Source organism: Strigops habroptila, chromosome 4, assembly GCF_004027225.2.
Source record: "Strigops habroptila isolate Jane chromosome 4, bStrHab1.2.pri, whole genome shotgun sequence".
Taxonomy (NCBI): Eukaryota; Metazoa; Chordata; class Aves; order Psittaciformes; family Psittacidae; genus Strigops; species Strigops habroptila.
In genome coordinates this window covers 64455275-64477150 of record NC_046358.1, presented here as the reverse complement: position 1 = coordinate 64477150, position 21876 = coordinate 64455275, and the positions used below count along the sequence as shown (strand labels likewise).

The following is a 21876-nucleotide window of genomic DNA, read 5'->3' as shown; positions in this document are numbered from 1 at the left end:
TATCCCAAGGCTAGAGAACTGGAACAAGCTTTCTTCTTAGTGTGTTGTAATCAGTGAGCTGTTGGGTGGAAGGCATTGGGATGATTATTGTCTCCATGCGTCTGTACTGTGCCTTTGTTCCGTATGTCTCTCTTGGTGCTGAGGCTCAGCTGAGCTTAAGGGGAGCCTGGTCTCGGAGTAGGGCTTGGGTGTCAGCCTTTAGAGATGCACTCACTTGTCTTGCCTGTGGGTAATTCCTGCAGTGTCATGGTAGATGCCAATGAAGGGGCTCTGAATTGCTCCCTTAGCCAGTAAATATGAATTAATAGATAGGCATAGTTAAATAATGACTAAGACCTTGAAACTGAAGCAGATGCACATGGTTGCAGGAGCCAGCACGTTTGAGACTGCTTGCTGCATCTAAGAATATACACCTTAATTTTGTTCAACAGCTTCTAGAAACATCTGTAACTATTGAAGGAAGCAGCAAGGGTTGCTTCTCTGTCCCTCAGAGGCTGGATGTCTTAATGATGCTTCTTAACAGATGGCCCAATTTGATGTGGTGCTGCACTGACAAAATTATCCTTGTCACTTAAAAGCATTAGGAATCTGAAAGCTTCCAAGTTGATGAAAGATAAGTTCTGTAATTATTCAGTTCTGTGTTATTGTCAATGATACGTACTTTTTTAGATATGCATCCCCAAAATGGTTTTATTATTTATAAAATACGTGATGGGCTCTAGCAGCAGGGGAAGGAATTGTGTTTTGACTTCCTATGGATTCTGATCCATGATGCTTGCAAGTTGATACGTTAAACTTCCCCTTCAGTTCTGCTTTAGCTGATGCTAAAACAGCACCACCTCCTTTTGTATGTCGTCTTTGCTTTTTAACATTCTTTTGAAAATTATGCTTAAGATTCATTTTGTCACCTTTACAAAGGCATGAATTGAAGTTGGCACTCCTAACTTGCTTTTTATATCTTGAAGAATACATGCTGCTTGGCGCTTGTGCTTCAGTTGCACGCAACCCAAAGTGGCAGCATATAATTTTGTCATATGTTGAGTGCTGGTGATAAATGCGGATCTTTATTAAGAATTCCATATTTGGTGTGGGTTTGATCATGCAAACTGGTGCTCTCTGATATGGCAGGCAAGCCATAGAGTCTTGCCCTGTCCAGTGCCAACACGTCCTTTACAGGGAAAGAGTAGAATGCTGCTCTGGTTTGCAATAATTACCTCTTTCAGATATTGCATTGAGATTTATTGTCCAAGCAGAAGCAGTGAGGAAGAAATATCATAGTAAATACTGTCCTGAGTAATCAGTGTTTATTGGAAGCCCCCATGGATCATTTGACAGTGGAGAGATTTAGATTAGACATTGGGAAGAAGTTCTTCCCTGTGAGGTTGCTGAGGCGCTGGCACAGGTTGCCCAGAGAAGCTGTGGCTGCCCCATCCCTGGCAGTGTTCAAGGCCAGGTTGGACGGGGCTTGGAGCAACCTGCTCTAGTGGAAGGTGTCCCTGCCTGTGGCAGGGGGTTGGAACCGAATGATCTTTAAGGTCCCTTCCAACCCAAACCAGTCTGGGACTCTGTGATTTGCACATCATATGCAAATTTCAGATTAATGTATGCTGATACAGATAACTCTTTGCATTGGCCCTTAGCTTGGGTTTTAGTTAGTCAACAGGAGGATTACTCACCATTTATGAGTAATGTTAAACCTGAATAACAATTCAATGTAAAATTTATCAGTGCATGCCAGTGACTGGTGTGTTCTGGTTTTGTCGCAGTTTGTGCTTTCTTTAGTATCTAGTTGTGGAAACAGAACTTTTCTACTGAATATCAGAGAATCATAGAATAGTTAGGGTTGGAAAGGACTTTAACATCACCTAGTTCCAACCCCCCTGCCATGGGCAGAGACACCACACACTAAACCATGTCACCCAAGGCTTTGTCCAACGTGGCCTTGAATACTGCCAGGGGTGGAGCATTCACAACTTCCTTGGGCAGCCCATTCCAGTGCCTCACCACCCTCACAGTAAAGAACTTCTTCCTTTTATCTAACCTAGACCTCCCCTGTTTAAGTTTGAACCCATCATCCCGTGTCCTATCACTACCATCCCTAGCGAAGAGTCCCTCTCCAGTATCCTTGTAGGCCCCAATCTGATCTGATCATCATCTGTAGAATTCCAGAATACCTTTGCTGAATTGGGCAAGGGTGGGAGGTTTGCAGCTTGTGCTTTCCTGGTTGCAGCAGAGGAATTTCCATGTAATGAAAGGGTAGATGTGGGGGATCAACAGAAGGAAAACACCACAAAAAATATGGAAACTTCATGATGTTGTGGTATGAAACTGTGCCCTCTTCATGGATGTGTTATATCTACTGCAATAATAGATAAGTGCCTAAAATAAAATAGGGTATGAAAGGAAAAAAATAAATCTGTGGTGTTTATGGTGATGGAAATTGTGAGTCAGCAAAGGAGCGAGTTGAACACTGTAACGTCCACAGCTAGTGGCTTCCTAGATAGTCATTATTGTTTGTAAATGGGTTAGAGAGCTGAAGACAGCAAACACCTTTTTCCTTCAGGCTTGCTAGAGGAGTTTACAGTATAGCAGAAGGTAATGTATCGTTAAAAACCGATTTCTATATTTCAGTAAAATGACTGTATAACCTGTACAGCAAGGCAGGGGGACTGGGGAAGAACTCTGCTGTAGTGGTCTGGTGGACCTGAATGCAGAAATGAGCCTCATCAGATCTGTATATAGGATCTATCCCTGATTGTTACATAGAGAATACTTAGTTTTTCCCTTCATCTGTGTGCTTTAATATAAATATAAATGTCTGCTTAAACTACGTGGTTCCTTTTTACTTCTCAGCAGGACAGTCTATGCTGTTATTAAGCTCTCTTTTACGCTTACATAAATTTTAGGGAATTTTAAAATTGTATGAAAAATCATTGTGTAAGAGAATATATTTTGTACTACTTGTGGGAAATCACTCTTTTTTCTTCCAATATGTCTGCTACATTTTGTATAGCCCAGGGGCAAATCTAATACAAAAAATAGTGTCATAGAAGTGTTTTATTGTTCCCTTTAGCTGTTTTTCTCCTTGCCAAAGACAGCGTATAACTTGAAAGAGTGGGTTTTCTTCTCCTTTGAATGAGTGATTCAAATAATGTTTCATGAGAGAATTTTTGTGGTGTTATGCTCACAATTTTAGTATATGAGAATAGCCTTAACAGCCCCAGCAGCTTCAGTCATGCTCTCCTTAACAGAGAGAGTGTGAGGATGGAAGGAAGCGATGAGAGCTGTTTGGTTGCTGGAGAAAATAATCTTTATTTGCTGTCCTGTAGTATGATTTGGCTGATGGATTTGAATTGGCTGTTGGTGCTGGTTAGGCGAAGGTGGAGAATTCTACTGATGAGCTCAAGTGTGCATTGCATGGCAGGAAACAGCACTGAAACCTGAAAATGGGGCATCTGCCACCCTTATTTGTATTATTTAGTTTTGTTTGAAGGAGGTATTTATTCTTCCTATCAGAGGATGAGAAGGCTCTTCAGTTGGCATGTGTCTCATCTCTCCCCATCTAGCTGGGAAACAGGGTTGCTTTTTCAGAAATTGAATGTTTCTTATTTCTTGCTGTGAGGTATGAGTTATTTCAAGGTTTTAGGTTTATTAAGATTTAATGGAGGTTGATAAATATGAATTAGTTCATTTCTAAACATATTTGTAATGTTATTTGGGATTTAGAAGAGCTTTTTATCTGAAAAAACCCACTAATCTCGATAAGCTTGTTAGGCTGTGCAGTACTATTATTCTAAAGCACGCAAATAAGGAGTATGGAATAAGGTCTGCATTGATACAGCAACTGGGAAGAATTTATGAAGTTACTGTTTTATGTCAGACCACTGAGTGCTGGGACCACAGTCTCTGAAGGCATAAAAGCTGCTCTTCAAAGTGCTTCACAGCTCACGACTCATTAAAAACTGATTCAGATCATGAAAGGGGATAATTGCTCATGCAAATTTCATGACTCTTCCTATGAGTTCTCCCCCAGATTTACTTTACACATTTATGTAGTAACCATGGAGTTAAATCTTACCAGTAGTAAGATTTTGAGGTTGAAATTACCTTGGACCTCTGGAATATTACCAGTGCTATTAATGAAAGCATTGTCAGCATTCCTTTTAGAAGCCTCTGGAATATGAAGTGGTGGAATGTGGATTGCTGAAGGGTAGTTTCTTGAGCAGCAAGAGAACAGCACTCAGATTTTGGAGTGAACAGCCAGGAGTGTTGTAAGAAGTACAGAAAACATTACAGATAATATAAGAAAACCCTCAGAAAAATGAGGGTTGCCCATAAATGTAGGAAAAGGTGTATACAAGATGTGTTGATTCCAGCTGTAGTTTCAAATGAGTTCTTGCATTCTTCAACCAGTAATTAAGCCAGATTACCAAATACATTAGGTACTTAAAGAACTGGATGACAGCACAAACCAGCTTGCATGCTGCTCTGGAAAAGCAGATTCTGGGAACTGGAACCTGAAGATGTCGAGAAGCTTGGAAAAATAAGAGCAATGTTGAGGTGTCCCACAATGGAATGCATGCTTAAGTTTAGATAATATGACTTGGAACCAGCCCTAGTTAGTTGTGCAGTTCCTGATGCTGCAGAAGTGGTAGTTTTCTCTCTGGTAGCATGAAATCTGACCATTTTCAGGATTGCCGTAGTAATTTATTAATGGTCATTGTACAGTCAGAAGAAAGAGGTAGAAAGATACAAATCTGTCCTTAAGAAGAACTGGAGCAAACACTTCAGCAGCCTTGATAAAGGCAGGGAGTAATGTTATCAGGACTGTCTGGGGAAGGAACAAAGGTCATCAGGCCCATAACATTCTAAACACACTCTTCAATATTTAATTCCCCTGTTGGTAGTATCTAATTGTACCTTGAATGTCTTGAATGACTTTTTGGGCCTGTTGTGCACATTTATGACTGTGTGTGTCTGTGTGGAGAAGACGGTTTCTGACATCTGTTCTGAATGTGTTTATTTGTAATTGTAATTCATGCTCACTTGTCTTGTCATCTGTGTTGGCCTGAAATTAGTTTAGATTATCAGCACTACTTAAGGTTGGGTGCGCTCCTTTCAAATCCCCTCCAGTTGCCTGCTTGCTCAGATGCGATGAATCTATTGAAGTCATTTCTTACATTTAGAGAGGAGCTGACTGTCTCAGATAAGACCTTGCTGAATATTTTGAAGTGTCAGTAATCCAGCTATTTTCACCTGGGCAATGGGAATGCATACCCTCTGGCAGCTGCCATCTGGGCTGAGATTCAGAACCCAGTGTAGGATCAAGGGGTGGTTTTCCCATCTGTGTAGGTGTTTTAAATGAACTTTATAGTCCATTTCGCACAAAGAATTAATAAAAATCAATGTTTGCATTCTTTTCCATTCTACTTTCTTGGGGACAAGTAACTGCTCCCATGAATAGACTGGCCACGAATAGATTAATGTTTAAATCAGTGCTTAGGTCCCTCCCTGTTCAGTCAGGAATATAAGCATGGTGGTTGTACTCAGTGGCCCTGTGTACATTTCTTATTGTTCTGCTGAGTAAGAAAGAATTAAAATACTGAGCTAAATTAGACATTGAATTGGGATTGTTAAAGGTGAGAAGAACACAGCTACAAAATTTCTTCACGTTACAATCCAGCTACGAGGTGGCCTTTATTTGCCAGAAGAGCAGGAACAGCACTCAGGCCCAATAGAAACTAATATGAAGTCGACAGCATTTTATTCTTTTCTTGCCTTCAAAGCCCCAGCTGGGGAGAGGGGAGACCAGGCTCTAAGAAATGCAAGAACTGCACTTCCTTGGCGTGCAGCTCTTGGCTCTTTTGAAGTGCTAAATGTGCATCTTCACTGCAAAAGAAAAGTACTTGGGAAACCTCTGATCCAGTTGATGGTATTCCCACTCTGGCAGAGGTACAGTGAACCCTCACTCTTCTGTACCATTGAGTACATGTTTTTTTCCTGCTGGTTAACTTTAAATTACATTTGTTCTGCGAAAGCTTGGTAACATACAATGCTCTAGTGCATGCTCTTAACAGGAGTGGCTTCCACTTTCTTCTTGCAGAGATGTTGAACAAGTTTTCTGGAACGTGATGGGAGATTGAAGTAAAGTCACTTTTAGTCAGCGTTTTTGAAAGATAGGAAACAATATTTCACAGGCCTTTTATAGTGATAAATGCCAAGGCAATCTAGAGATGCAGGAGGTGTTGTATGATTCCTAATGAGGAGAACAATGAAAAGTTCTTTAGAGCCTTTAATTACGCAAGTTACAGAACTGGAGTGTCACTTGTTTTCTTCTATGCTCTTTTAACAGCCTTCAAGCTTGAAAAAGTAAGAGTGATTCTGAATGGAGACAGTTCCTATTTGAGTTGATAACAGGGGAACAAAAGCAGTACAGTTTTTCCTGGAGAGCTTTTAAAAGCAGTTGACGGTTCTAACTGGTACAAAAGAGATAGTTAGGGTAGGCATCAGATCTACTGATGAATTCAGGAGTGGCAAATAAACAGTGAAGGTTTCATAGGGCTGTGATGTGATATTGGAAACTAATCAGTGGCTCGTGATTGGGAGAAAGTGTTAGAGAAGAGCAGTTGATCTGGGACATGGGGCTTGTGCTGAAAATTCACCCTGAGAAGTGTCCCTTTGGCTCATTGTAAGTCATAAATTTGCCACGAAGTGATCACAAGGTAAAATGTTGACTCCCTGGGATAGAAAGAGCCTAGAAACAAAGTCTTGGTGCAGAAGGCTGTATAAGGACTATTGTAACTAAAACAGACTGAGAAAGAGGAAATATTTTTTTACAGGTTTTCATGAGAGCGAAATTGAAATAAGTTAAAAACCTTCTATCTCAAGACAGTAGTAACAACCCACACTAAAAAATGTGTGGTGTTTTTGTAGTGTCTGCCTTAACACACTGATATGTTACATTGGTTCCAAGTAGTAGTATCTACCAGTGATAATCAAATATAAACCTACTACTGTATATGAGTTCAAAGGAGAGTTATTCTAAAGCAGCAGAATATAGACTAGACATGGAGCTGTTGGAGCAAGTCCAGAGGAGGCCACAAGGATGACAAGGGGGCTGGAGCACCTCCCGTATGAAGACAGGCTGAGAAAGTTGGGGCTGTTCCGCCTGAAGAAGAGAAGCTGCGTGGAGACCTCAGAGCAGCCTTCCAGTATCTGAAGGGGGCATACAAGAATGCTAGGGAGGAACTCTTCGTCAGGAACTGTAGTGATAGGACTAGGGGTAATGGGTTTAAACTGTAACAGGGGAAGTTCAGGTTAGATATAAGGAAGAAGTTATTTACTGTGAGGGTGGTGAGGCACTGGAACAGATTGCCCAAAGAAGTGGTGAATGCTCCATCCCTGGCAGTGTTCAAGGCCAGGCTGGACAGAGCCTTGGGCAACATGGTCTAGTGCTGGGGTGTTCCTGCCCATGGCAGGGGGTTGAAACTAGATGATCTTAAGGTCCTTTCCAACCCTCAGCGCTCTATGATTCTATGTCTTAGTTTTAGGGAAAACTGTGATAAAAAAAATGTTATAAAACCTGTTTCTTGGATATTATCTAGAATACCAACAGAATAGTAATGCTGCTTGGAGAGTATAAATTAGATGCTAAAGGGTAAATTTGGGGAGATGGGTTCCAGTGTTCAGTTTTGTTTATAATTATAAAGGCAGAAATGAGAAGTCAAATACTCTGATTGCATAAATGGCTAAAGGCAATTTAACTGTGCCTGTTTTTACCAGTATGAAATGTACCCAGGCTTGACAAGGCTGTATCTGGAATGCTTGAGTGTTTTTTACCAGACTGTGAAGTGAGTGAAGACTAAAAGGGATATCTGCAGTTTTCATGAATGGAGTTCTTTAGCAAGGTGGATTACAATGAAAGAATGAGCTAACTGAGCACGAGGAGGATATATAATTAATCTGAAGTTTAAGTGTAGACTTGGATGTTGGCACTGAGAAAGTCTCCTCCTTGCTAACAAGTGTGGCGTTCTTTTAAAAATGACCCCAGAACTCAACAAAGTTGAGTTTGTAACCCCAGACTTGCAAAGCTGGAGTGCAGTAAAATGATGAAACCTCAGTTTCCAAGTAGTAGATGACTGAAGTCCTTATTTAAAAAGAAAGAAAAAACTCCTCAGTCAACAACAGCTTCAGGGTACCCCTATGAAAATTTGCTTACTGAAGATGAAAACTATATTTAGTGTAAGCTGAAGTCTTCCAAAATTCTTTAAAGAATATCCAAGCAAGGGATATGAACAAAGATCTGAATCTGGCATTTATATCTTAAAAGTCCAGGTTGTTTTTTTCTTAGCTGTCTTTAAGGGATGATAGGAAAGTTTAGGATCAATGAACTAGAACTTCTGGATTGCTCCTTTATGACCAGGCAGAATTGGCAGAAACTGTTCTTGTATTCATAAAAGCACAAGTTGGGATACAAGTAGCTGGTGGTATGTCTGGGATTCTGGTTTCCCTCCTTCCAGCAGACAAAAGCAGAACAAAGAAGAACTACCAAAAAGCCAATTTGTGTATCACAGGCAAATAGAAATTGAGTCATGGATATTAATAGAGAAAAATCCATCAAAAATGCACCAATGGGGAGAAAGAAATTCCTGTTGTCCAATTCTGTAAGGTGTTTAGTTATCTCTTACAGTACTTCCAGTGGAGTGCCCTTAAGGAGGTAAAGTTGCAGTTACTTTCTCTTTAGACTTCAGCAGAGAGAGGTTCTGACACATCTTTGAGAAATACTGAGAATCAGGAAGAAAGAACTTGAGCCAGTTGTGCCTTTATAGAAGGAAGTGGGAAAGTTCATCGTGTTTTTAGAAATTACTTTGTATGGGTTGAAAGAAGCTGTTCACAAAGAAACTACTGAGAATTTGTTTCAAGGAAAAAGGAGAGACTGATAAAACTTCTCTCCCACACACTATGATGCAGGGATTAATGAGGAACCCTAGAAACAATCCAGCTAGTTTTTGGTGACAAAAGGAGGTGTTGAGCTTGTTTTGATGACCAGTATAGGTTTGTATTCTAATACAGCATCTTCTTTCTCTTCTAAAAGCGTGTGTAATTATGCGTAATAAGGAAATTGTGAAGGACTTTTTATATTATCCTTTATCATCCTTTTGGTGTAAGTTTGTATTATACTTCTCAGAGATAAGGTGATGTTTTGTCCTACATGGAGTTCAACAGAAGGCTAATGTACTGTCATGGGTTCAGTAGAAGTTTAATGTATTATCATGGCTTTCTGCTTTGAAGTTGTCTTTCCTCCTGACTGAAACTAGTTATACAGATGCATTTATTAACAAAATGGTTTTATTGAGAATGAACAGGTGGAGGAATCCAACAAGCCTGTGTGCATCAGATAGGTTTATAGAGAGAATTTCTTGTAACAGTCTTCCAATACGTAGAGGGGCTGGCAAGAAACCTGGAGAGGAACATTTGACAAGGGCCTGTAGGGACAGAACAAGGGGGAATGGCTTTAACCTGACAGAGGGGAGATTGAGATGAGATCTTAGGCAGAAGTTCTTTCCTGTGAGGGTGCTGAGGCGCTGGCACAGGCTGCCTGGAGAAGCTGTGGCTGCCCCATCCCTGGCAGTGTTCAAGGCCAGGTTGGACGGGGCTTGGAGCAACCTGCTCTAGTGGAAGATGTCCTGCCCGTGGCAAGGGGTTTGAACTAGATAAGCTTTAAGATCCCTTCCAACCCAAACCATTCTATGATTCTATACCAAAGTTCTTCAGGGTGATACAGTCAATATAAATAATCAATATGAATAGCTAAAATAAACATGTTTTAATACCTTGTATTTCAGGCCATAACTTCTGTGCAGAGGGACACAGGTGTGGTGAAAATTCTGAGTGCAAAAACTGGAACACAAAAGCGACTTGTGAATGCAAGACTGGTTTTCTCTCTATCCAAGGGGACTCTGCCTACTGTGAAGGTAAACAAGATATTCCAAGACCTGCCCCCTTAACATCCTACTTGGAAACATGGTGTTAAATAAATGGTTGAGAATGGATTTCATTGCAAGGTTTGGTTTCATGATGGTGAATGTCACAAAGGGCCCTTTTTGCCTTCATAAATGTGGATTGCAGATGATGAGTGCTGCTGGACCATTCAGATTGCCTGTCTATGGGTGTGCTTTATTGCTGCAGCTGTGCCTGGGCACACTGTCGTCCTGCTGGCATTACCAGCTGTAAAATACTGTTTCTTTATCAGAGACAGTACCTACCTTCTAAAATGTTTTTTTAGAGAACAACATCTTTTTAAGATCCATTAATTTAGGAAGTGGGAATTCTTCTGTGTGTGAGCAAGGTCAGTGTGTAGGTGTACTGAGGCTTGGATACAGAAATTATGATATGCAATCCTTCCTGAAGCACTTCTGTGGGACAGGGGCTTTACTGAAATGGTTTTCCTATGGTCCAGAAGAGACGTATTTCTGAGGAGTGTGTACCTGAGGTGCTTATGTTGATGTATTATTCCATCACAGGAATGGATGCAAGGGGACATTATTCTCCTTTTTGTTTCTCAGTGTTTTGTAGAGCTTGCTGTTATTTGTAGCTGTGATGTACTTACTAAAAACTAAATGAATGAATCAACACATACCACATGCCTTCTTGCCTTTGCATTGTGGTTTTGATTTTTTTGTATGTCAGGCTGCAATATTTAATCTTTTGGCCATCATTTCCCTAGATTCTGTTTCCAGTGATACTGGTGATGGAAGAGAGATGGCATTTTTGACAAGCTGTGAAAAGAGACTGTAGAAATTGGAAGACAGAATGAAAGGATCAAAAAGACAAGTGTGGTCTGGTCTTAAATGATCCTGCTTTCATAAAAAGACTTTTTAGTATGTAGGTGAACTGCTTGAAATAGCAGTTTTTAGAACTGTGCAGTAAATTGCAACTATAAATCTTAAGGTATTTAGTCAGTTCTCTACAAACAGAAATGTGAATGGTTCTGTGCATGCATGTTCAGAGAGTGGGAGAACAGTTTACGCATTTCGTTTTAAACGTAGGCAGCACTGTAGACAGAGAAACTGTTTAGTGCAAAACCCTTGTGAGAAGAGCTGCCCTTATATGTACTGCAAGGGCTTCTCAGAAATCAGAAGACAACAACAAGGCTCTTTATCAGCTGTGATGTAGAATCCAGGATTTGTTCTTTTTTCGTTGTTTAAAAAAGAAAATCAGTGCTGAGTGCTTTTATTTACTAGTAGCAGACTGTCCCTCTTTTTCTCTATGGAGAAACATTAAACATCTGGATTCAAATAGTTCTGGAGATGTTGGCAGTGCATTGGTGATAGTAGTGGGGAAAACGAGCTTTTTGAAGAAATTAGTGGGCATTGCAACATAACTGGTCTTTCTTGCGTTACATTCTGGAAGGGCAAATCAAATCCCTGACTTCTGTGCATGTGGATAAAACCTGAGGCAAGAGAACAAGCACAGCTGCTTTTGCTGCCTGAGAGCATGGGATAGATGAGAGAGAGGGGCCTTCTGCATGTGATGAAATTATAAATTTGCTGTATGGAGAGTAGTTTTTAGGAGGTAATGTGGAGAAGAGAAGGCCCTTTAGTGAGGGTAACTACAGGCTGACAAATTGGTTAGCCAAGAGGTGGCTCTGTTCAGCCCTGTGAAGAGCTTCCTTTCACTCCTTGGAACAGCTTTCTGCAAAATTGCCTTCTATGCATAACCTGATTTCTCTTGTCTATGTGTGTCATCTGCTAAACAGCAGTATTTCATAGTTGGCTGTATAACGTTCTGAAACACATGGTGAAGCTGTGATTTAAATCAGTGAGGTCAAAGGCATGGACGTGAAGGTCCAATTTGGCAGAATGTTGGCATAGGATAGGGGTGGATTCTCTTTGTGGAGCATTGGATTTCTGTGTGTACTGTGTAGAAATAAAATACACAGAACACCTGAACAAGGAGTAGTAAACATACACAACACCTGTGGAAGCAAGGAAGGTGTTATTCTCAGCTGTAGTTCAGAATTTGTCTTCAGCATTCTTAAGAGACATGTAAGATTGCTGTTTCCTTTGAGATGGCGAGGTTCAACTATTTCATACTCATGACGTGCTGGTAAGTGGCACCTCACTTCGGAGTGCTCCAGATAATTATCTTGGAGCTTTCCAGATTTCTCCTCTCTTCTGATGTAATTGAAGTATTTGTGCATGTGAATTCTAATGTAGAGTATTATTTTACCATACCTGTTTTTTGCTGTTATTTCTGCTTGCTCTTACCCAGTTTTATCCTGCTGGATCATATGGCATCATTTTGATCTTGTAAGGTCTGTGAAGAGTTGTGTTTGAGTTTGCTTTGCTTTTTGACACGTATTTGTGGGTTTTTTTAACATTCCATCTTCACATTTGCGATAACGTGGAAAAAATTGAAAGGATTCTCGCTTTTGTCAGAGAGTTGGCATCAGCAGATTTATAATATAAATAACAAGAACCTGAGGGGCTTTTACTATTAATTCTTAGTAACTACTTTTCAAGTAGTCAGCAGCTCCACGCGTTGAAATATATGCATGGCATATCCACTCACTATACGAATTCCATCTTTGGAATAACATAGATGTGTTTAGGGAAGACAGTTTCTGAAAACAAATAAATAAAGCTGGTAATAAAGGAAGGGGATAAGTGGAGATTCTCTGTGTGCTGTAAAAGCCATGTGTTTCACTTAAAAACAGAAAGGCTGAGGGTTTTTTTAATGTTTGCCTACTTGTCATGTGTATATGAGGCATAATTGGAGCATTCATCATTTGCAGAGAGACATCTAGAGATATTTCTATTAATCATGTTGTCTGAGCTTAAACTACTGGTGGGGATACTTAGGTACAAATGTTCAACCCGTGTCCATTTATCTTTGTCACCTATGCGTGGGTAAGTTCTGGGAAGTGCACAAGTCCAATGTCTGCAGGGTGCAAGGATTCAAGCTGTAGCAGCACATGCACACTTGCTGGCACATAAGCACCCCTGTTGGGGACTCAGAGTTGCAGCGTAGAGTTAGTTACAGATGGAGCAGCAGTTCGGTGGCAAAACCAGGCCCAAAATGGGGAATTCATTGAGGCTGACTCATGCTGATCCTTCCAGACACGTTCTGTGCTGTGTGCAGCAGCCTTGCAAATCCCACAGCTGTGATTTTTGTTTGGAAACTAGCGAATGAAATGAAGTTTTTATCCTTCAGTAAAACAACCAACCAGCCAAAAAAACCCCAACAACAATAAAGACCCAACCCCCCCACAGCCTAAATGGAAAAATCTGGTTTCTTGTACAAATAATAATAATAAAAAAAATATGATTATTTTTATTATTTTTAATAGCAAATGTGCTTGGCTTTTGGTAATAGCATAGCTCTGGCTGTTCCACTAAATATTATCTATTGCCTTTTTCTTTCTGTGAATGTACTTTCTTTCCAGTAGATGGAAGACCAAACTTGGTTCTAAAAGTACAAAAGTCTCTAAATCCATTACAAATGTCAGTTTATACTGACGCATTTTTTCCTGCAAGATTTGGTAAGTGACTTACTGATATGGTTCTGGGTATTCAAAGCTGATGTGCATATGGAAAACCAAGTACAAAAGTTCAGAAACAGATGGAAAAGGCATTATTGCTGACCTAGGGCTTTGCTGTATGCTTCACTCTCTGCTTTCTCTTTCAGCATTTCAGCATGCACATTTTGCATCTTTTTCCAGCATTTCTTCTCATGGCTTTTGTTCAGATTAATTTGGAATCGAGTTGTATGCTGATGGTACTAGATGTGTCTGTATTAAGTGGAAGTTATTCTGAATTTTTTAAGAGTTATTGAGCTTTTGGCATTATCCAGATGTAGTAGGTCACACTGGTGGATACAAATTTTAATGTGTTTTTTCTGCTCACAACTGAAATGGAGAGATATTTGGTTTATATATTTGTATTAAGTTTAATTTTCAAATAATAAGTAGGTTCCCCATTTTCTCAGTGCATGAGCAGCTATATTTGAACTGAAACTAAAACTAAGACTGTGCTAGTAAGAAAAGGAAGCCTTACCTGGGCCTTCATTGATACAGGATCTGTCTGTTTCCTGGTGTACATGTATCTGTGCAGGTTTCTCTGCTTTGGTTTTATGTCCAGAAACTGGGATAATGGAGTTAAAATCCTTTGTTGTCTTGCTGGAGTATTGTGAAGTTTACTGGATGAAGACAGGCTGAGAGAGCTGAGCTTGTTCAGCCGGGAGAAGGGAAGGCTCCGGGGAGGCCTTAGAGCAGCTCCCAGTGCCTAAAGGGGCTACAAGAAACCTGGAGAGGGGCTTTGGATGAGAGCCTGTAGGGACAGGACAATAATACCACAAAATAGACTGAACTAAGTGTAGAAAAGTGAGCAAACTGCTGATACAGGAAGAGATAAGTTTGGTTTTGTTTTTATTTCCTAAATGTTATTGACAGCTGAGGAAAGGCATTCGATAAAATATTCATGTCCATATTTAATTTTCAGAAGGATAATTCCTCTTACTCTGTAAGAATTTTGACAGGGAAATTGATTTCATTCCGGGGGGCAGCTGCCTCTGGAAAATCTCTCAAAAAGTGCATTTTTCTAAGACATCTGCCTCTATTTAATAATCCGCTTCTTTGTACCTGAGTCTATTTGGAGGCTGGGGAAAAGAGTTAAAGTAAGTTAGAGAGAGACTTTGATTCAGGTAATAGAAATCAGTACAGAAGTCTGTAGAGCATCTACAAAGACAACTCATGTATTGATGGTAGTTTCCCGTTTGGTTTGCTGACTCTTACACTATATTTAATATGCAAATTTTTTCCCAAAAAGAAAGCTTACAATTTTTCCAGTTTGTGTGTCTGTTCTTCATATCTAAAACGTAAATTTCAACATACCTTTTGGGTATTCCAGATAATTTTTCACTCTGTTCTTCTTGGAACTTTCTTTAATTTTCTTCTTTCATTTCGAGATTAGACAGCTCAGTTTTCCTTCTCGCTATTGATAGTTTCTGATTTATTGCATTTTATTAACCTATTTTTTTTATTGGTTCTGTTGAAGAGGTAGCTGTGTTTATGCCTTGTCCTGATCTCCTTCACTGAAGCTGTGTATGTCTCATACCAGTTGTCCTTGTAGGGATCACTGTACTTCAGGAGTAGAAAATTATTTTCTGTCTGCTTACAGGCTAAAGAACATGCTTGAAAATTATTAGGATGAAATTGGCAATGCAAACTCCTTTTTATCTCTCATCTTCCTTAGGATGGTTTACCTCTCATCTTCATTTTCATTATTTTGTTTCCCTAATTCTTATGACTCATTTTTTCCCTTCAAGCTTTCACCAGAGAATGTGTCTGTACATACTGGTAGCTATTAGCACTGAGATAATGGTATGAGTGCACAGTAGCATCTTCACACATGAATGAGAGTTAGTGTTAGCTCAGAGACATGCCGTGTTTTGCAGAAGGAGAGAAGATCTCATTTGCAGAGAGTTTGCGCTGAAGAACTCCTGGTTGCCTCAGGGCTGGCTCTGGGCACAGGCAGAAGAGGCATGTCCTGGGGCAGCAGGCCTCCATCACTCAGGTTGGCCATGTGCTTACTGTCTTGGAGCCCAAGATATAGGGCTTAGTAGTGCTCCTGCTTTTCTGTTTTCTCAGGATTAGATCACTTGGGGTTTTGTTTCCTTGCTTCCCAGTCCCTCATGCATGAGGCAGTAAAATCTGATTTTGTGCAGAGCCGATTCAGTGCTTCGCGATGTCATGACTATGCTATTAGTTGGTGGGATGCTGTGACAGCCTGAAATTGTTGCTGATGCATTCCTGTTTCCAGGAGTAGGAACGATCCTGGTTATTTTCTCTCCATGAAGCTTTTCCTTACCACTAGAATATGGGCATTGTTTGCCACTGTGAGTTTCTTAGGCAAAAAGAATTTTGCAGTATTTATATAGAGTTGTATCGTAACTTCACTGAGTGGAAAATTGGGCAAACATATGGGAAGATCAGGATCATGGCTAGATATTAGAAGCTGTGTAACCATCAACTAGGCCAATTCAGACTCTTTAAGACTTGAGTCTTAGAGATGCCAGGTTCCTGCATGTGGACTATTTTTCAGTGAAGCACTCTGTTTCACTGGGATTATAATGTCTGTTTAAGAACCTCTATGTTGGTAATGAAAAATTTCCTCCATTTGCTTGGACACAAGTGACAATAATCTTTGAAGGTCAGGCCTTCTACTCTGTTCTGGAGCTTGCTTTAACCTGTTACCCCTTAGGTGACTTGACCTACTTTTTGGTTTTCAGTCTAGCTGGCTGAAGCAGTGCTATTGTGAAAAGGTCAGCAGCAAGCTGAAGTGCATTCAGTCTGTGAGAGAATGTAGGGTACAATTTCCAGTCTTTCTTTCCCACAGGAATCAATTTGAGCCTGGCACTGCCCCTGCGTGTGGTTTTCATCTATTTTCCCTGTACAAACAGTAAGATCCAATTTGGCTAAAACGTGACCCACCTTTGTGGGTAGGGCTGGTCGGGCAGCTGATGCTTGACAGCACAGCAGCTGCAGTGCACCAACATTCTTGTTAGTCATGAGCACCTCGCTGGTCATCACTACCTTCCAGAACAGCTACAAAACACTGGGTGTTAGATGTACATCTTTTGCCATACACCGTTTTGCTTGCCTGGAGTGCTAGGGTTTTTGTGGGTACATGGGGAAGGTGGCACCTCAGTCTGAGTGCTAACAGGTTCTGTGGGTGTTGCTTGGTTAGCACTGGCATTATTGGATATTTATTAATGTGCAACAGATGATGAATGTGGAGGTGGACTGAGCCATCCTGTCTCATTAAACATTTGGAAACAAATGAATTTCTGTTTCAGTTGAGTAGGATTCTTTTTCTCTTAGTTAGCACAATGTAAATAGCTGCAGCTCAGTTCTACCTGTTTTGCAATTCACATAAATCTTGAAATGAACTAATGAGGAACATGGAAAAGAGAACTGCATCTTGGACTACACAGGAATGTAATCAATATAAATTCCCTGGAGCTGTATCTGTTTTGTGCTAGGTTCCCATTGATTTTATAAACATTTTAGCATTAGCCATTATCCCCTTTGAATATAAATCATTTCCCAGTAGTTTCTCCTGTATTTTAATTAATTCTAAAGTGGCTGACTTGAGAATTCTTCCTTTCATGTTATTGCTAAACCAAAGAAATTCTCCCTCATTTTCCTCACAGCCTTAACCTGACCCCTGTGAAATCAGTAGGCATATGGAATGCTCAAGAAGTGGTGATGCTGAGAAAACCTGAGACAGCCAGAAAGTGTCAAAGTCAGATTTAGAAACTGTAAAGAAATCACAAATCCTGAGGGAAAACCAACCCATTTGAAAATACTTTGCTACTTTAATTTAGGTTGTGTGAGTTTCTGTCCCAATTGGTAACTCCCTGTCCTTTCAAAGGAAAACAGAGGAAACAGAGATGGTTGTTCTGGGACTGGAGAGCTGAGACATGGGCCTTCTGCCCTCATTCTGATTTCAGGATACAGGGAACATTAGCTGTCTAATCCCTTTTAAATTGAATTAGTTGAAAAAAAACCCCTTTTGAATCTACAACCTGGTGCAATTTCTTTTGTCTTGCAAAAGAACATTAGGAAAGTTGAAGAGATGATACTGAAGTTACTTTATTATGACATAAAAGTATCGAAAAACTAGCATAAAAGCTGGCACTGTTATTCCTTGAAATATATATATACACATGTATATGTATCAGTAGGATGTATTTTGGCTTGTAGATGGAAAGACTCTATCATCTGTTAAACTGTTTGGAGCTACAGGGGATAAACTGAATTAGGGCTGTCTAAACAGATGCTGTTCTTTGATATTCCTGACCAGGGGTGCATTTAAACCCTTGGGAAATTTTGTTTGAACATGTGTCAGTTGTATGTCTTACCATAGGTTGGTTTATGTAGTGGAGCATATTAGATTGTTGCTTAGCTATATCGAGAAAAAAAGATGCTTTGCTTCTCGAAAATTTGAGACTATATTTTGGTTGCAGTTGTTTAACCAACAACAGGATTGAACTGCTGTGTAATGCTTACTTGAACTGCAGGAATAATGTGATGTCAGGGTGGGTGTATAAACAAGGAAATAGCCTGCATATGTATGCAAGTGTATATCTGTAATTAACATAACCTGAATCAACGTGCTTGTGGTGTGCTGCTGAAGTTCCTGTGTGTCCTGGGGTCAGCTGTAGCAGCCATTTTTCTCCTTCTTAGTAGCTGGTGCAGTGCTGAGTTTTTGACTTTAGCCTGAGAACAATGCTGATAACACCGATGTTTTTAGTTGTTGCTAAGTAATGTTTACTCCGAAACCATGACACTCTGCTTTGATTTTTGCTAGCTTTATAGTTTGCATTCCTTAAGAGCTGCCATTGCCCTATTAGGGAATTGTCCTGGTGTCAGCAGGGGCAGAACTAATTTTCTCCCTAGTAGCTGGTGCAGGGCTGTGCTTTGGCTTTAGTCTGATAACACACCAATGTTTTAGTTATTGTCAAGTAATGCCTACCCTGATCAAGGTGGTCATGCTCTTATGGGCTCAGTCTCTCAAGGGGCTCAGTCTCTCATGCTCTGCCAGTGAGGAGAGGCACAAAAAACTGGGAGGAAGCAGAGACAGGACACCTGACCCGAACTAGCCAAAGGGGTATTCCATACCACAGCATGTCATGCCCAGTATAGAAACTGGGGGGACCTGGCTGTGAAACGCTGACCGCTGCTCAGGGACAGACTGGACACTAGTCAGTGGGTGGTGAGACGCTGGATTGCGCATCACTTCTCTTTTCTGGGAGACGGGGAGTTTATTCCTTCCTCTTTCTCTATAGTTCCTATTATGATTATTGTTGTTGTTGTTAATATTTTCATTATTGTAATATTTTACCTCTGTTTCAGTTATTTAACTGTTCCTATCTCAGCCCATGGGTTTTTACCTTTTATACCATTCTCCTCCCCATCCCACTGGGGAGAGGGAAGGGAATGAGCATGTGGCTGTGTGGTACTGTCCTGGGTTCAGCTATAGCAGTCATTTTTCTCCTTCTTAGTAGCTGGTGCAGTGCTGTGTTTTTTAACTTTCAGCCTGGGAACAACGCTGATAACACTGATGTTTTTAGTTGTTGCTAAGTAATGTTTATTCCAACCAAGGACTTTCTCAGTCTCATGCTTTGCCAGGGAGGAGGGGAAGCCGGGCGGAAGCAGAGACAGGACACCTGACCCAAACGAGCCAAAGGGGTATTCCATACCACAGCACGTCGTGCCCAGTATATAAACCAGGGGGAGTTACCCGGAAGGCCGAGATCACTGCTCGGGTCGGGCTGGGTATTGGTCGGCGGGTGGTGAGCAATTGTATCCTTTCCCCTTGTTATTTCACTAATCGTTATTATCATTGGTGGTAGCAGTAGTGGTTTGTATTATACCTTAGTTGCGGGACTGCTCTTATCTCAACCCATGGGAGTTACATTCTTACCATTCTCCTCCCCATCCCTCCGGGAGCGGGGGGAGGAAGAAGCGGGGGGGGGGGAGTGAGCGAGTGGCTGTGTGGTTCTGAGTTACCGGCTGGGCTCAAACCACGACAGGTACTTAGCTGCCAGCTGGAGTTAAACTATGATAGGTAGCTACAGGATGCCATTGTAGTTACGGAGTTTGTTCTTACATTAGGTATATCATAATATCATAATATACTGATTAGGTATATCAGTAAGTGTGTGTATGTATCACATGGCATGGGGAGATCTAAAGATAGAGGAGTTATATATACTTGTAACTGCTTTTATTTCTACAATGTCTGGGACTTACGCTTTTGGACACAGACTATCACTGTGACAGGTGTTATTCAGATGTAGGATAAAAATAGGATTCACTTTTCAGGAGGCTTTATAACCATGTGTAAGACAAGAGACTGTATATTAGGTGGGAGGAAAAAGATGTTGGAATGTGGTTTGAAGCTAAAATCCTAGAACAGCTTTTTGAAGTGAATTTATTTTTGAAAACCTAAAATAATTCTGCTGCCTTGCTTTGGTTGTGGTGATTAAAATGAGGCAGATGTACCTCCTTCTGAAAAGTAGGAAGTTGCAGGAAGTTCTTACTCAGCGAGAGCTGTCACCTCTATGACAGACTTTGCCCCATGTGAAGAAGTCCGTGATGCCCAGCTACAGCTCAGATCTCAGCAAGAATTTCCTCTCATCCCTGCTTCACTGGGCTGGCAGTCGCCTGAAGGTAGCAATGGCTCATTTCCACCCAAGGGAGAGCTGCAGAGTGCCATACTGCTCCATAAGATCATAGAATGGTTTGGGTTGGAAGGGACCTTGAAGATCATCTAGTCCAACCCCCAGGGAGTATTCTTTTCCAAAGGCTTGTCCCCCCATTTAGCAATAGCTCACAGAGACACTTGTTTTTTGTAAGTCAACCCCAGGTCAAACACTGTTACGAGTTAACAACAGGAAACCAGAGACAGTTGGAAAAATGCGAGAAGGTTGGAGCACACCTTTAGCTGAACCATTTGTCAGGGCTTTTAGGCATCATGGAAAAGCATTGTTCTAAGGAGGTTTTGAAGGGAATGATATGCTTGGGGTGATGCCGTTAGTGCAGAGCTAATCTGAAGTGCAGTGTGAAAGAAACAAATACCTGTGCTTATTTTGTTTGTTTGTTGTCAAAGGTGACTGTTGTGATTTGATTCTAGTTGGGAGTCAATTTACTGACACCAGATGAGGGATTACAGGTTAAATGGGAGCAGTACATGATAGCCCTTGAAATTGAAGACAGACATTGTGTCAAATCAGTCAAGGAAAGGATAGAGAAGTATGATGAAATCTTTTATTGAATCTAAATAACGTGGACTTGGACTCACACACTTGCATGTGTAGCTTCACATGCTGCTGAGGGTAGGGCTGCTGAGGGCTGCGTGGTACATCCTTTCCATGTGTTGATTCTCCCTTTTGGCCACTGGGGAAGAAGCTAGAGCTGAAAGCTATTCCCTGTTACATATCTGATGTCTTCTCTGATAGGGGAGGTAGCGTTGGTTGGATTTGGGAGGACACTGCAGCACTCAGCTTGATTTGTCTGGTGGTTTTGGGCTCTGGTGTTCAGCTCAGCAGTCTGTACCCCGTTTAGCTTTGCTCATGAGATGGCTTGTGATAAGTGTGTGCAGACAAGATAATATATGCATGGATGAAACATGACTTATTAAACTTTTAATAAGCTTCTTCCTGTGAGTATCTAGCACTATGGTGCAAGAGTACCACAGAATAGAATCCTCAATAGATAGTGAGGCAGGTATTATGTTCGGGTTGCAGCTGTGAAGTATTGAACTGAACATTGCCTGAAGGGTTTAAATGGGCTTTGTCTTAAATGCAGTGTTCTGTTCTTGTGTTCCTCTGCACTTAGAAGCCAACTCTTTTAATATTTAACTATCAAGATTGGCTTCAATGGCATGTGAATAGTGAGACGTAAGCATGAGGATAAATGTTAGTGTATGATCCAGTCCTTATGTTCTTCACAGTTTGTGTCGCGTGTTTCCATTTAATGACTACAAGTGTCATACACCAAGTCCCACCTGTCTCCCTCTGTCACCTTCTTTACCCTTGGAAAAGGATGAGTGATGTTTATTCATCACCTCCAAGTCACGGATAAAGAGCAATTTTGAAGGATGTTAATAAACTGGATGCGAAGGTACCTGAAGAAGTGTTCTAAGCTTTGATTGTGTGAGTAGCTTATTTAAGAAGCAGCAGCATGGTCTAGCCACATCCATACTTATACATATTCATACAATAGTATATTTTAGCTGTTAGCCCCATCCGTACCTTTAGGCTGTTGTTTCGTCGGTTGTAATCATGTTGCAATAATTAAAACATCAG

The 21876-nt window shown here is 40.8% G+C and overlaps 1 protein-coding gene across 2 annotated transcripts in view; it reads left to right on the top strand.

Moving 5' to 3' along the window:
- NELL1 (neural EGFL like 1) overlaps window positions 1–21876 on the top strand; it is a 283745-nt gene that overhangs the window by 81788 nt on the left and 180081 nt on the right. For both annotated transcript variants that reach the window (XM_030483848.1, XM_030483847.1), the window contains exon 12: window positions 9846–9974. In XM_030483848.1, coding sequence (XP_030339708.1) covers window positions 9846–9974 — 129 coding nt within the window. The remainder of the gene's footprint in view (window positions 1–9845; window positions 9975–21876) is intronic.